General features: G+C 42.7%; 1 protein-coding gene across 1 annotated transcript in view; it reads right to left on the bottom strand.

The window, feature by feature from the left end:
- The window catches only part of PASK (PAS domain containing serine/threonine kinase), an 83,327-nt gene that overhangs the window by 17,890 nt on the left and 47,937 nt on the right, over positions 1 to 17,500 (bottom strand). Inside the window, 5 exon segments of the mRNA XM_068280630.1 lie at positions 4,181 to 4,306; positions 6,594 to 6,761; positions 13,500 to 13,678; positions 14,840 to 15,774; positions 15,777 to 15,861. Coding sequence (XP_068136731.1) covers positions 4,181 to 4,306; positions 6,594 to 6,761; positions 13,500 to 13,678; positions 14,840 to 15,774; positions 15,777 to 15,861 — 1,493 coding nt within the window.

The following is a 17,500-nucleotide window of genomic DNA, read 5'->3' as shown; positions in this document are numbered from 1 at the left end:
ATAGACTGCAGAAAAAGACTGAAGGTGGTCACACACCATACATTTTAATATCTGTTCAATTCAAGAATAGCAATCTATAATCTATTCTGCCTGATTGTAACAATTCAAAAATCTGACCAATGTAGCACACACCTATGTTCAATTTTATGTTCAATTGACAATCCATCACACACCATACAATTCTTGATAAAATTTCCAACATGTCCATGTCCACTCTCCAAAAATCGGAAAAAAAAAACGAGAAATTCAATCAGATTTATCGATTGAAAACAAAGAAAAGCTCTCGATTTTTCGGGACAACCGATCGAAATTATCGAATTGTTGAAAAATGTTACTTTTTAGTTGTGTGGTATGGCCACCTTTAGGGTCCTTTTACCCTTAATCAGTTGCTCTCAGTTATAACTGAAAGAACAACTGATTTTCAAAGTAATCCCTATGTTTCCCTATGGCTCAGTTCACACTATACGCATTTTAACTAATATCTTTTTCATAATGCACTGCTATGGCGAAGAAAAAAAAATGTATACCAATGCATACCAACTGATTAAGTGTAAAATGACCCTTAGGCTCCGTTCCCACTTGTCTCTGCATCACGTGCGGCCAGTGGGCGTGGACAGTATAATATCCGCTCTGCTGGTCTGCTCTGACGCAGCTGTAGCCCGGCGCAGATGTGCTCCCCCGTAGGTTATACGGGTGAGCGCATCCGCCTGGCCCGGGATTATCGCTGACTACACACAAATGCAGTATGCTTCCTGCCACAGATAGCAAAAGTGACAAGTGTGACATAGGAGCCATTCACTCTCTGCTTAGTAATGCGTGAAGAACAGACGAAAAAAAGGCAGTTATCCGCTCAAGTGGTAACAGAGCCTTACACTACACTATCTTAAATGTACCTGTAACTAGAAGAGTCACATTAATCCTTACCCTAATCATAACCCTTAGAAATGTGTAAATCTTATCAACTAGCTATCACAAAGCTCAAACAGAAACGGATTCCTTGTACTGCAAACTATTGATTGGCTAGCACTATAAATGGTCCTTGAATTTTACTGAACAACAAGTTGGGTAACATTTGTAAAAAAATAAAAAAAAAATAAAATAAAAATATAATAATAAAAATATATTAACCCATTCGCGTTCCGTCGTTTTCACTTGAGAAATGTTCACCTCCCATTCATTAGCCTATAACTTTATCACTACTTATCACAATGAACTGATCTATATCTTGTTTTTTCCGCCACCAATTAGGCTTTCTTTGGGGGGTACATTTTGCTAAGAGCCACTTTACTGTAAATGCATTTTAACAGGAAGAATACGAAAAAAACTGAAAAAATTAATTATTTCTCAGTTTTCAGCCATTATAGTTTTAAATAGGGGTGGGACGGCGAATCCGGCGAATCCACGAAACCCTCGAATATTGAGAAATATTCGAGATTCGTGGATTCGAATCCCGACGCCATTTCCCCCTTAACGAATCCGCCGAATCCCGCTGCATCCCTGCGCGCAACCGCCGATCCCCCGCTCGTCCTCTTCCGACCCCCCCGCGCCTCCTCCGCTTGCCCCTTGCATAGATGTGAGCATTGGCTCACCTAAAACCTGCCCTGGATTCCCTACCTGCCGCCAGCGCAGAGCCGCAGACCTCTTGTTTCCTCCTCTGTTCCCTCTAGTAACCGCCCGGCGCTTCAGTGATGACGCGTATGCAAATGCCGATCACTAGGGGGAACAGAGGAGGAAGCAAGAGGTCTGCGGCTCTGTGCTGGCGGCAGGTAGGGAATCCAGGGCAGGTGTTAGGTGAGCCAATGGTCACATCTATACAAGGGGCGAGCGGAGGAGGCGCGGGGGGGGTCGGAAGAGGACGAGCGGGGGGGTCTGAAGAGGACGAGCGGGGGATCGGCGGTTGCGCGGGGATGCAGTGGGATTCGGCGCTGGATCCCCTTGTTAGGTGAGCTATTTTTTTCTATGTAGGGGGTGAGCAGAGGAGGCGCACAAAGGGAGGGGAACCCTGGCGGCTAGCTATACTCAAGGCGCCTATACCTAACTAGCTACACTGAATGCGCCTATAACTAACTAGCTATACTGAGGGCCCCTATACCTAACTAGCTACACTGAATGCCCCTATAACTAACTAGCTATACTGAGGGTCCCTATACCTAACCAGCTATACTGAATACCCCTATACCTAACTAGCTATACTGAGGGCCCCTATACCAAACTAGCTATACTGAGGGCCCCTATACCAAACTAGCTATACTGAGGGCCCCTATACCAAACTAGCTACACTGAATGCCCCTATACCTAACTAGCTATACTGAGGGCCCCTATACCTAACTAGCTATACTGAATACCCCTATACCTAACTAGCTATACTGAGGGTCCCTATACCTAACTAGCTACACTGAATGCCCCTATACATAACTAGCTATACTGAGGGCCCCTATACCAAACTAGCTATACTGAATCCCCTTATACCTAGCTATACTGAATGCCCTTTTACCTAACTAGCTATACTGAATGCCCCTATACCTAACTAGCTATACCGAATGCCCCTATACCTAACTAACTATACTGAATGCCCCTATACCTAGCTATACTGAATGCCCCTATACCTAGCTATACTGAATGCCCCTATACCTAGCTATACTGAATGCCCCTATACCTAGCTATACTGAATGCCCCTATACCTAGCTATACTGAATGCCCCTATACCTAGCTATACTGAATGCCCCTATACCTAGCTATACTGAATGTCCCTATACCTAGCTATACTGAATGTCCCTATACCTAGCTATACTGAATGCCCCTATACCTAGCTATACTGAATGCCCCTATACCTAACTAGCTATACTGAGGGCCCCTATACCTAACTAGCTATACTGAGGGCCCCTATACCTAACTAGCTATACTGAGGGCCCCTATACCTAACTAGCTATACTGAGGGCCCCTATACCTAACTAACTTTACAGAAGGCCCCTATATCTTGCTAGCTATACTAAAGGCCCCTATGCTTTGCTAGCTTTATTAAAGGCACCTATACCTAACTAGCTATACTGAAGGCACCTATACCTAACTAGCTATACTGAAGGCACCTATGCCTAGCTAGCTATACTGAAGGCACCTATGCCTAGCTAGCTATACTGAAGGCACCTATGCCTAGCTAGCTATACTGAAGGCACCTATGCCTAGCTAGCTATACTGAAGGCACCTTTACCTAGCTACCTATAGTGTGAGCACCTAGCCTGCCTACCTATACTGTGGGCAACTATTCCACGGATCGCAGGATTCGTTAGATTCGGGATTCGAAAGGTTTGAGATATTCGAGAACCTTTTTAGATTCGGATTCGTATTCGGATTCGAAGAAATTGTGGATTCGTCCCATCCCTAGTTTTAAAATAATACATGCCTCCATAATTAAAACTCACGTATTGTATTTGCCCATATGTCCCGGTTATTACACCGTTAAAATTATGTCCCTATCACAATGTATGGCGACAATATTTTATTTGGAAATAAAGGTGCATTTTTTTCCGTTTTGCATCTATCACTATTTACAAGTTTAAAATAAAAAAAATATAGAAATATTTCATCTTTACATTGATATTTAAAAAGTTTAGACCCTTAGGTAAATATTTACATGTTTTTTTTTGTTTTTTTTATTGTAATGTTGATTTTTTTTTTTACATTAAACATTTTATTTGGGTAGTTTTGGGAGGGATGTAAACAATAGGTTTATAATGCAAATGTGTGTTGATTTTTTTTTATTTTTTTTTTTACTTGTAGTATTACTTTTTGGCCACAAGATGGCGGCCATGAGTTCGTTTACATGACGTCACTCTAAGCGTAACATACGCTTAGAGAGACGCATGGGGGAGGTAACGGCCAGAAAAGGCGCAGCTTCCGAGAGAAGCTGTCGCTTTTTCAGCAAGGGAGAGGAATCAGTGATCGGGCACCATAGCCCGATTCACTGATTGCCTAGCTAACGAACCGCGGGCCGGGAGCGCGCGTGCACGCGCGATCGGCCGCGGTAGCGCGCATGGTTCCTGGACGTAGTTTCTACGTCCAGGAACTTAATCAGGTTAAATATATATACACACACACACTTTAGGAATTGCTCGGGGGGAAAAAAAAAAAAAAAAAACTTGATCAAAGTTGTTTGTCAACAATTAACGAGAAGTAAACGTACCCTGATAATATTTGGGTGCTGTAACCGAGACAAAATAGAAATTTCCTGAGTTACTCTGCCGATTTCTGGGTCCTGCACCCAACAGTCATCCAGCACTCGATCCTTGCGGATAAATTTTACTACCACCTATTGGAAAAACAGATAGGATTATGAATGGAAAGGTTATTGTACAGCCCGTCACATAGACTGGATGAAGCGGATGGCATTCCAAAAGATGATGAATAATGCAGTGTATGGTATAAGTGATAAAGTGGTCCGTATCCCGCTAGGATCAACTCTGTGGAATGCTGAATAGCCATTAAGATGGTCAATGAGATGCAACTAATTTTGACTTCATGCAGGATTATGCAAATTGTGTATGAAATTTCATGGATTTCATTAATTAACCATTTCAGCCCGCAGGGATTTTTCACCTTATGCATCAGAGCAATTTTCACCTCCCATTCATTCGCTAATAACTTTATCACTACTTATCACAATTTATTGATCTATATCTTGTTTTTGCCGCCACTAATTAGGCTTTCTTTGGATGGAACATTTTGCTAAGAATTATTTTTTTACAAATGCATTTTAACAGGATTAATAAGAAAAAAATGGAAAAAATTCATTATTTCTCAGTTTTCGGCCATTAACCTCTTGACGACCAGCTAACGCCGATTGGCGTAAACTGGTCGTCTGCGGGTTACCATGGGGCCTTTCCATGTCAGTTCACGGAGGGTGTCTCCGTGAACAGCCGGAGAGCCGCCGATGGCGGCTCGCCGGCAAAATGTAAACAGGCGGGGAAGAAATCCCCGCTGTTTACATCATACGGCGCAGCAGCGCCGTAAGGCAGATCGGCGATCCCCGGCCTCTGATTGGCCGGGGATCGCCGGCATATGATAGGCTGAAGCCTATCCTTCAATGCGCAGGACGGAAATCCGTCCTGCGCAGCACACAGGGGAAGGGAGAGGGAGGGAGCTGGCGAGAGGGCTGAAAGCGCTGCGGAGGGGGGCTTTGAAGAGCCCCCCCCCCGCTAAGCAACTGCAGCCGGCGGCGATCAGACCCCCCCCAGCAGGACATCCCCCTAGTGGGGAAAAAAGGGGGGTAGTCTGATCGCCCTGCTGCACTGCTGATCGGTGCTGCGGGCTGTAGAGCCCACGCAGCACTGATCAGTGTAACATCCCCTGGTCGGCAAGTGGTTAAAGCTTTAAAATAATCCACGCTACCATAATTAAAACCTATGTATTTTATTTGCCCATTTGTCTCAGTTATGACACCATTTAAATTTTGTCCCTATCACAATGTATGACGCCAATATTTTATTTGGAAATTAAGGTGCATTTTTTCTGTTTCGCATCCATCACTATTTACAAGCTTATAATTTAAAAAATGTTCGTCGTATACCCCCTTCAAATGCATATTTAAAAAGTTCAGACCCTTAGGTAACCATGTTTTTTTTTTCTTTTTTTGTAATTTTTTTTTCCCATTAAAAATGTTATTTGGGTAATATTTTGGTGTGGGAAATAAACAGTTAATTTTTAATGTTATTATATGTGAAAATTGTAATGTAAAAAATATGTAGATGTAGTTTTACTATTTGGCCACAAGATGGCCACCTTCAGTTTTTTTTTTCTCCTTGTGCTTCTCGCTAAGCGGAAGCACAAGGGGGACGTGGAAAATTGTACGTGCAGAAAGACTGAAGCCTCTAGTAAGAGCGCTTCGGTTTTTCTGCTGGGGACACGGATTGGTGATTGGGAACCATGTTCCCGTTCACTGATCCCAGGGCTACCGGGGAACAGCACGGGAGCGCGCCAAAGCGCGGCACCGCAGCAGAGCAGCCGCCCCGGCCGTGAGCTTCACGTCCGGGTGGCAGAAATGGTTAATTTTCAATCTGCATACAAAATTTGCATAATGCTGCATCAACTCAGTTATTTGCATATCATTGACCATCCCCACCTGTTAATAATTTTCACCTTTAATTTTTTATTCACCCTAGTTACCTATTCCTTTTCCCCCACTTACAGGATTTATCAAATGCTTCTCCTTTCCACCAGAGCTCCCTCCCAATATGTTTGACACTCACCAACATTTGAAATCATCTAATGTATCCTAAAATCTTACTTAATCATTAGCCAACCACTTAAGTACAAATCTCCATCATATGTACACAGCTTACTTATACCCCTGTTCTATTCATCAAAATATCCCCTTAGACCTTGTGTTGCTAGGTCTCCCTCTTCTATTGTATCCTGGTATACTTTGTTGAATCATCTATATGCACATGTAAGATGTTCACTACACCTGTTCTTACCTTTATACCTTTCTGTATTACGTATTATTTGAACACAGCTATGAAATATGTTGGAGCTCTATAACTAAACAATAAAAATGAAATCAATAATAATAATAACCACCAACCGCCACAACAACTCACCTCTTTTTCATCTTCCCTGTGTTTAGCTGACCACACAAAGCCAAAGGCTCCTTTTCCGAGAGGGAAGAGAGTTTCATATTGCTGGTCATATTGGCCGTCACAGGCACCTAGCGTTTGAAGATCCTGGATTTCAGTGCAATGTCCTGCTTCAGCACTGCTGCGAATCAGCTGGGGTATTAAGAATACATGTATATCAGACATTTCCAGTGCGTTTTTTTTTTCATAGTAAAAAATAAACCATTATATAAAGTAGTTTACATTTTTTTAAAGCAATCCTGTGAGACGGGCAAAACAAAAAACTTACCTAAGTGGTGGATGGTCCAGAGGCTTCCCAGACCCTCCTAGATCCCAGCGCTGCTGTCTGGGACCCTAGTTTTCTTTGTGGCCAAACTCCTGTCCAAGTACAAGATCCTTTGTACTGGGCATGTGCAAGTACAGTCTGCACATGCCCAGTACAGCAAAGCAAATTTGTACACATAGGAAAAAGCCATGCTCGAGCAGCTATTGGGCATGAGCAGACAATGCTCCTGCATGCCCAGTGAAAAGAAGCCAATACTTGGATGAAATCGCGGCCACAAGAGCATATCAAACAAGGTCTTGTCAGGTCTGTTCAGAAGATCACAGCACGGTGGGCACGAGGAGCATCTGGGAAGCCTCATGACTATCCAGACGCTTTCCTCCACTAAGGAAAGTATATATTTATATATTTTTTACTTAATTTAATTTACTTAGCATTGTTAAATAATATATTAAAAAACTTTAATTTGTGAAAGCATTCTTCGTTTACAGCATTTTTATACCTGCTGAAAACCTTTGCACAGTATTTTATATATAGAGGAGAAAGGACTGTTTTTGAGGATGGAGAGCTGCAGATTTTGTATAGAGAATAAATGCACCTAGCATGAAGTGTGAATGACACCATTTCTGTCAAACTGTAAGAACCATCGCTGAACAGAAGAGGGGGGCCTGCTGCACCATTTGTCATTAACATTGAATGCCGTTTCAGGTTTGCCTAGCTAACTGACATGGTGATGTACAGTAGAAGTTAATAGCTAGACTGTTTGCTGAAGTAATTGGATTGCCTAGCCCAGGAATTCGCTTCATGCATTAGAAATGCAGATGTTACTATGCTTCCAGAACAGAAAAGGGTGTGCAGTTGAAGTAGTTTTAATTTTTTTTTTTGTAAAAACCTATTAGTCTAACACAGCAGAGGGCGTGAGCAAGTTGTAACGATTGTGGAACTTTCTCCGTGATCAGCAGACAACGCATGCGCTGATACGGCGGAAATCCTCCACAAGAGTATATTTGCAGGCACCCAGCAAAAGGTGCTACGCACCCGTAGAGGGAAAATTTCTGTCGGCAGATGGCGCTGGGGAGTGCAGAGGAACCAATCCTCTGTACCTCCACAAATGCCAGACAGGAATTGTACGAAGCGCAGGACGCAATCGCAAGAGAGGCGATTGCGAATGAGACGAGCAAAGGGACAGGTTGTATGTGTGTGCGCCAACCTAGTCGCCACCCCGCGACAGTGCACACACAACAGCAGATATGAAACAGGAACGCGATCGCGAGAGGTGCGATCGCCAGACGTGAAACAAGGCAGATCAGAACAAAATACGAGGTTAGCAAAGGCACAGCAAATAATACAATGAGGAGATACGGAAAATAACAAACGCTAGCTAACCGCGAACACCGCACTCATTCGCAACAGTGCACGCGGTTATGCGCGGTCTCCACGTGATAAGCACAATAGAGACAAGCACGCCTAACTAACCATTGACAGAGAAACATGAAACAGAGGACGCGAGCGCTTGCTTAACGGTTACCTCACCGAGCCTCCAGCAAGCGTTCGTAGCAGACAAGTCAGACACACGAAAACAGGGACAAGCGAGAGATAGGATCCACAGCACTAGCGAAAGTGGCTAGCGCGATCCAGGTACAGAGTAGCAGAACAGAAGGATCCACAGCGCTAGCGAAAAGTGGCTAGCGCGATCCAAGGAGACAGAACAGAAGGATCCACAGCGCTAGCGAAAAGTGGCTAGCGCGATCCAAGAAGACAGATCAGAAGAGATAGCTGGTAGCAACCGCTGCACCAGCTATACTCCAAGAACAGAGATCAGAACCATTTCCTGTCGACCACCGTTGGGACAGGACAATGGCAACTGAACAAACAAACAGATAAGCAATCCTAACTGCGCTAAGGAAACCTGCCTAGTGCAGTTTTTCAGGAATTACTCTAAGCTGATCTTCAAACAGAGAGTTATGCTTCATACACACTTGAGATAAAAGTCTTTGGAAAATGAAAGATCACAGACCAATCTTACCACCCTTCATGTAGTATGAGAGCCATACTCTACACAGTCTTTTCTATGGAGCTGAACTCCACATCAGATAAAATCTTTGCAGGATGCTGCACACAAAGATGCCCGTACACACTCAAAAGATCATTATCTGCAAAAGATCTGTTCCTGCAAAATATCCATTCCTGCAAAATGCATTCATAGTCTATGAGATCTGCAGATCATCATACACACTTGGCTTAACAGACAATCATCTGCAGATCATCTGCAGATCAGATCCACCAGGATGGATTTTCAGATCTGCAGATGATTGCCAGATATGCAGATGAAGTCTGTTAAACAAGGTGTGTATGATGATCTGCAGATATCATAGACTATAATGCATTTTGCAGGAATGGATATTTTGCAGGAACAGATCTTTTGCAGATAATGATCTTTTGAGTGTGTACGGGCATCTTTGTGTGCAGCATCTTGCAAAGATTTCTGTCTGATGGGGAGTTCAGCTCCATAGAATAGACTGTGTAGAGTATGGCTCTCATACTACATGAAGGGTGGTAAGATTGGTCTGTGATCTTTCATTTTCCAAAGACTTTTATCTCAAGTGTGTATGAAGCATTAGGCTGACACTCCTCCGGGAGTGTTACATAGGACAAAATCCTTATGACTAGCCAAGCATTGTGGGAAACACATAGTACACGTCTCCAATGAATGTGGCCAGGCAATTTGCATGACAACGTATGCAAATTCCTCAGCAAGCACAAGCTGCAAAACTGACAGAAGCTCTTCTTTCCAGAGTCCTGCTGCATGCAAACCTAAACAATGGTCAAAAAGCTGCCTGCCTGCACAGGCAGCTGAGCAGATCATTACACAAGTTCCTTTGTCTTACTCAAGGATTATTAGGGTGTATGCACTAAACTCCATTGCATTCTGCTCTACCCATCCTGCAGTAAGACTTAATGCACGTTAGTCTGCTTAATGCAGTTTAGTGAATACACCCCATAGTATCTGCAATAGCAGAAATACTGTTTTCAGCAAGCTTTCAAAATATATTATAACCAAGAGAAAAACTGTATTCAAAAATGAATCGCAATATCTCTTATGAGTAGGGGGATACTTTTACTCAACCCCCCTTCTTCTTTAAAAAAAAAAAAAAAACACCTACATAAAGACCACATATGCTACAAAACACCACCCCATCTTCACCCATTCCCCTCCTTTCCATTTCTGTTATTTAGCACTATCCAATTCTACAAGCAGTTGGTGACTCCTGTCTGTACTTTGTACATTCTTCAGTTGTAGAATATACATCCGCCACATGCATGCTCGATATACATCCGCCACATGCATGCTCCATATACATCCGCCACATGCATGCTCCATATACAACGGCCACATGCATGCTCCATATACAACGGCCACGTGCATGCTCCATATACAATGGCCACATGCATGCTCCATATACAATGGCTACATGCAAGCTCCATATACAACCGCCACATGCATGCTCCATATACAACTGCCACATACATGCTCCATATACATACGCCACATGCATGCTCCATATACAACGGTCACATGCATGCTCCATATACAACGGCCACATGCATGCTCCATATACAACGGCCACGTGCATGCTCCATATACAATGGCCACATGCATGCTCCATATACAATGGCTACATGCAAGCTCCATATACAACCGCCACATGCATGCTCCATATACAACTGCCACATACATGCTCCATATACATACGCCACATGCATGCTCCATATACATACGCCACATGCATGCTCCATATACAACTGCCACATGCATGCTCCATATATATACGCCACATGCATGCTCCATATATATATGCCACATGCATGCTCCAATACAACTGCCAAATGCATGCTCCATATACAACTGCCACATGCATGTTCCATATACAACTGCCACATGCATGCTCATAGACAACCGCCACATGCATGCTCCATATACAACGGCCACATGCATGCTCCATATACAACGGCCACATGCATGCTCCATATACAACGGCCACATGCATGCTCCATATACAACAGCCACATGCATGCTCCATATACAACGGCCACATGCATGCTCCATATATATACGCCACATGCATGCTCCATATACAACTGCTACATGCAAGCTCCATATACAACGGCCACATGCATGCTCCATATACAATGGCTACATGCAAGCTCCATATACAACGGTCACATGCATGCTCCATATACAACTGCTACATGCAAGCTCCATATACAACGGCCACCTGCATGCTCCACATACAACGGCCACCTGCATGCTCCATATACAACGGTCACATGCATGCTCCATATACATACGCCACATGCATGCTCCATATACAACGGTCACATGCATTGCTCCATATACATACGCCACATGCAGGCTTCATATACAACCGCCACATGCATGCTCCATATATATACACGCCACATGCATGCTCCATATACAACCGCCACATGCATGCTCCATTTACAACTGCCACATGCATGCTCCATATACAACCGCCACATGCATGCTCCATATACATCCGCCACATGCATGCTCCATATACATCCGCCACATGCATGCTCCATATACATCCGCCACATGCATGCTCCATATACATCCGCCACATGCATGCTCCATATACATCAGCCACATGCATGCTCCATATACATCCGCCACATGCATGCTCCATATACATCCGCCACATGCATGCTCCATATACATCCGCCACATGCATGCTCCATATACATCCGCCACATGCATGCTCCATATACATCCGCCACATGCATGCTCCATATACATCCGCCACATGCATGCTCCATATACATTCGCCACATGCATGCTCCATATACATCCGCCACATGCATGCTCCATATACATCCGCCACATGCATGCTGAGGCACTGTCTCCCTGATATTTGGGTGCTCCCTTTGCTCCCATGTACTCCTCTTACTCCTTTCTGAATCCCTTTCCAACCTGTCACCCATGCAGGTCATTCAGGGGAAAAGAGTGCTGTATACTTCACCTATCCAGCCATGTTAACTGACATCGCAGCTATTGACAATTTTTCAGTATTAATTCATGTGACTGATCATTACTGAGAGTGAGAATGATATAATTAAAGAAAACCTGTACTGAAAATTAAAAGTCAAAATAACCATACACAAGTCATACTTACCACCTGTGTAGTCTACTCCTCAATCCCTTTCTCCTCTTCTGCGTCCTCCATTTTGAAAATGGCCATTACCCCATAACAGCTTCCTGGTCAGCACACAGTTAAACTGTAACATCGCCCACTTGAGCCATAGGGAAACATGGACACATCAGTTCTCCTCTCAGCTATAACTGACAGCAACTGATATATAACTGACAGCAACTGATATATTTCAGTTCTGACAAAATGTTGTCAGAACTGGAAGGGATCATTGTCAGAAGAAAATGGTGAGCTTCTGAGAGGAACTGATGGCAAGGTAACTATATAATGTTCATTTGAAGTTACCTCATGTGTTTATTTTAAATAATTTTACTCAGTACAGGTTCCCTTTAAGAACGACTACCAGGTAAACTATAATGCATGCTCTGTGGCAGCATGCTCTCACGCAGTGGTTGAATGGTAAAAGAGCAGGATATCTGTACTTGCACAAGATTCTTTCACACTGAAAGAAAATATACTTATGACATAATTAATTGCATGTGTAGTGTGGATAATTAATAGAACATTTGCAGCAAAGAAAAGGAGTCTCATATTTGTAGTTATACAGTTTTATTTATAACATTGCACCATTCTGTCATATTTGCAGTTCACAAACCACATACTGTATTTTAAGCTGTACAGAGCAGAGCTTATGACCCTTTAAGCTTTCCTGCAGAAAAACCTTATCTTAAGCGGTGTCTCGCTGTTTCTTGGCTGTCTAAGCTATTCAGAAAACAGGACTGAGTTGACCAAGTTGGTCAAATAGCTCAGAGAAGCTTTTTTTGTAAAGATAAGAGCTCAAATGTTTTAACTCTTCCTTTACTGGAACACAACACATGGCTGAATAGAGTACTGGTTAAGGGCTCTGCCTTTGACATGGGAGACCAGGGTTTGAATCCTGGCTAGGTCAAGTACTAAAAATTCAGTAAGGAGTTCCAGGCAAGACTCCCTAACACTGCAGGGTGGCCTCTTGAGCGCGTCCCAGTGGCTGCAGCTCTTGAGCGCTTTGAGTCCGACAGGAGAAAAGCGCTATACAAATGTTCGGATTATTATTAATTCATTATCTCCTAATTTAATTATAATGAAGTGATGCATGGCAATTGTGTTTTGGCAGACACAGAAGACAAGAGCAGTCTATAAAGAAATAAACTATCACAAATGGCCATTCTGGCAATTAAATGTCTAATGCCTTTGCATACTTTTGGCATATACACAGGCTCCAACTGTTGACTGTCATATTTTATGTGGTTACTAATTAGGTGCGCACCCATAAACCCACAACTCTGCCTATTACGGCTAGCACAGTAGTCACCAGCCTAGCAGCATACTGTGAGTCCCGATATAGCACCAAACAGAGGGAACCGTCTCTGATGTTACACAACCATCTGCTGCACCAACCTCTCCAAGGCTCCTCTCAGACTGCTCCAGAAGAGACTGGGATGAACTTGCCAGACTGGAGAGCAGAAGCTGGGCTCTGGCTATTGCTTCTCTCTGTCTGTGCATCAGATCCTTTGTCACCCAAACATTGAATAAAGGAACGCCAGCAGAGCAGACAGCATGCACTTCAAACTGAATGTCTAGAAATGACAACAAAAAAAAACCCCGTTATATTAAGAAAGACTTTGGCATCAACAAAATGCATCTATACTATTGTACAGAATTTCGATTTCATTTTGCTTCAGTTTCTAAAGCTGGGAAGGCTATTATGGAGATTAGTTCCTAAGCCTGACTTTATAGTATTAGGACCGGTTGCCACTGGCAGTTGAAATGATCCGTGTAGCAGACAGATCCTCACGGACGGTAACCTATGGATCCGTTCACATTGCTCCCTTCAAATGGATCCGTTAGGTACGTTCCGCCGAAAAGGCCGCAAGTTGAGAGACACTGATAAATCCAGAGCGATGGACATTAACATTGACTTGAATGGAGGGTCACAAATGAAAAATGAATGCCGTTTAACAGCCAGCAGGGTCAAATTTTTCCTGCCGCTGGGGAGGTTAGAAAAGTGATCACACGTCAGTAAGGCTGGAGACACGCTGCAGAGCGCTATTTTGTTTTTAAAAAACACTGCCATTGACTTGCATTAAAATAATGGTAAATCGCTGGAAAATTGCCATGATCGTGATTTTTGCTGCAATTTTGATGCAAGTCGATGGGAGTGTTTTTTTTTTTAAACATAAACAATCCAAAAAGCGATCTGCGGTGTGTCTCCAGCCTTACTGACGTCTGATCACTTTTCTAACCTCACCAGCGGCAGGAAAAATTTGGCCCTGCTGGCTGTTAAATGGCATTAATTTTTCATGTGTGACCCTCCATTCAAGTCAATGATAATGTCCATCGCTCTGGATTTATCAGTGTCTCAACTTGCGGCCTCTTCGGCGGAACGTACCAAACTGATCCATTTGAAGGGAGCAATGTGAACGTATCCATAGGTGATCCGTTCTGGTATGGTCTGCTACACGGATCGTTTTAACTGCCAATGGGAACCGGGCCTAATACTATAAAGTCAGGCTTAGGAACTAATCTCCATAATAGCCTTCCCAGCTTTAGAAGCTGAAGCAAAATTAAATAGAAATGTTGTGCAATATTATAGATGCATTTTTTATGCCATTTTTCATGCCATTTTTCAGTGGTAAATGATGGAACAATAATTATACTATATGTTGCAATATAAAGAGAGAAAAAAAAATAAAAAGGTCACATGGGTAAGATAAAAAAAACAAATATGGAATTCTTACAGATTCTGGAGCCATCCCGGTGATAGCAGCATCCGGTAAAACTTCCTTCTTTAATTTCACCATTAACAAAGGGCGGTGGTGGAACCAGAACGTGGCTATGGCTTGAAGAGCGTTTTAGCACCAAGGAATGAACAGATTCATCTCTGACCGGTGTTGAGGTGACCTGGGGGAGTTCTTCTTCAAATGTCTCTTTTGTTTCAAAAGGTCCTTCAGATCTGTCTGGTGATCTGTTGGGCGAGTGACAGTCTAAACTATCAATATCTGGCTCACCATTTGTCAAGGAAGAAGAATGTTCTGGGCTACGTTGTGCAAAGTGTGCAGAAATTATCTGAGTAGAAGGCATATCATTAATATCATATGCCTCCTCAATACTGTGTTCAGGATTGGGGTGAGACAAGGGAGGAGAGGAATTATGTGGTGGAATGTCTGTATTTAGGAGGTTGTTTATGTCCCCAAATGATTGCGGCTTGCTGGTTTGAGGACTACTGTGGCAAAATGGAGGAGGATCTGAGATAGGTGGCAAGCTATTGGATGCACCCTGTGCTGTACAAGTGAAATGATTAGATGGACTAGTGTCTTCTGAAAATAAAGGCGCACCATGGTGTGAGTAACCAGCAGGCTCAGTGCATTTAGAAAGGATAAGTGATGGACGCACAGGGGAGTTGCAGAGAGACGTCACCTGGGATGTGACTGGGGCTGGCTCAGGTGGAGGCGTCATGCTCTTCAGTGCTGAGGTTCCAATGCAAATTGAAGCCTCTGGAGAATGATCAGGCTTTTCTTCATCCATATACTTCTGCTGGTTGTAACCTTCAGAGAAACTTAAGCCTTTCAGACAATGGGTGAGGGGTTCCATGTCCACCTGAGGAAGGAGGTCATGCAGCATGCATTTCACCGCTGGGGCTCCTCTATCCCACTGCTCATCCTGAGTCGGAGTTCCAGGTGATACGCAACATGCTGGCATACCCAGAGAGCAACGATCTGGAATGGATGTAGGATCAAACATATGTTGTCCAATATTTGTCCTAAGCACAAAGAAAGATATTTGAATCGCACAAGTTTAGTTTATAACACAGCAGGATACATATTTGTGTGAGTGTTATGATTGAGTTATAAAGCGCCAACATATTCTGTGGCGCTGTACAAAGTAAGAAACAAACATGGGGTAAATCATGACAAAGACAATGGTCTACACCAATATACAATACTGAATAGCTAATTAAAGTGACAAAAGTAACAATATTATTTAAAATGTGTAACAAATGCCAAGACACTAAAGGGAGAGAGAGGCCTGCCCTTGCAAGCTTACAATCTATAAGGAATATGGGGTAGCAAGAGGTGGGGTAGTACATAATATATTTATACCTAGAGGCAGCGTGTTTTTAGGTTATCTAGTAAGGAGTACAACTTGGTCAAAGGGGGAATGGCAGAGCATTTGCTTGTCAGAAAAAGTAACTTTTGAGGGAGCGTTAATGATATCAAAGGTTGGAAAGTGATAGATGCGTTGTGGAAGGGGATTCCAGAGGAGGGTTAACCATTTACCGCCATCCTAACGTATTAAAACGTCATGCTTACCGCTATTAACAGCAACATGACGTTTTAATACGTCGCGCATTCCCGCCGCTGCTACCGCCGTGTGTCCGCCGCTACCGCCGCCATTACCGTCGGGATCCCGTGCTGGGTGATTGGGGAAGAGGACCGAACAGTCCTCTACCCAATCGCAGTGCCTGGAGTGAATGGACGTGACCGCGAACAGCGGCTACGTCCATTCACATAAACAGGAAATGTAACAGTTTGATAAAGTGTAAAAAAAAAAAAAAAAAAAGTGAACACGTCCTATGAGTGTTCACTAGCGTCATCTTGTGGCCAAAAAGTATATTACACCTACAAAATACATACATTTTCAAGTATATACACATCATTAATAAAATTACACTTCCAACCCTCCCCCCCAAAAAAAACACTTCTAAAAAAAAAAATTCAGCTTAAAAAAAATAAATAAATAGTTGCCTTAGGGACTCAGCTTTTTTTATTCTATATTTTATGGGGGAAAATTAATTTTAATTTATTACATAGGGGCTTGTAATTATGGCCAGAACAAACAGAAAAATAACCACTTATATTTCAAAATAATATACTGTCGCCATACATTGTGGTAGGGACATAATCTAAACGGTTTAATTATCGGGACCACTGGGCAAATAAAACGTGTTAGTTTTATCCACAGGAGAATGTTTAATTTTAAAACTATAAAGGCTGAACACTGAGAAATAATGATTTTTTTTCTTTTTTTTCTGTTTTTCTCATTAAAATGCATTTAGAATAAAAAAATTCTTAGCAAAATGTACTATCCACAGAAAGCCTAATTGGTGGCGAAAAAAACGAGGTATAGATCATTTTCTTATGATAAGTAGTAATAAAGTTATTAGGGAATAAAAGGGAGGAGCGCTGACAACTGAAAATTGCTCTGGTCCGTTAGGATAAAAACCCTTGGGGGTGAACTGGTTAAAGAGACACTGAAGCGAAAAAAAAACTATGATATTATGATTTGTATATGTAGTACAGCTAAGAAATAAAACATTAAGATTAGATACATCAGTCTAATTGTTTCCAGTACAGGAAGAGTTAAGAAACTCCAGTTGTTATCTCTATACAAAAAAGCCA

Source organism: Hyperolius riggenbachi, chromosome 4 (assembly GCF_040937935.1).
Source record: "Hyperolius riggenbachi isolate aHypRig1 chromosome 4, aHypRig1.pri, whole genome shotgun sequence".
In the NCBI taxonomy this organism is placed as follows: Eukaryota; Metazoa; Chordata; class Amphibia; order Anura; family Hyperoliidae; genus Hyperolius; species Hyperolius riggenbachi.
Note: the sequence above shows the minus strand (reverse complement) of the source record. Positions and strands in the feature narration are given on the sequence as shown.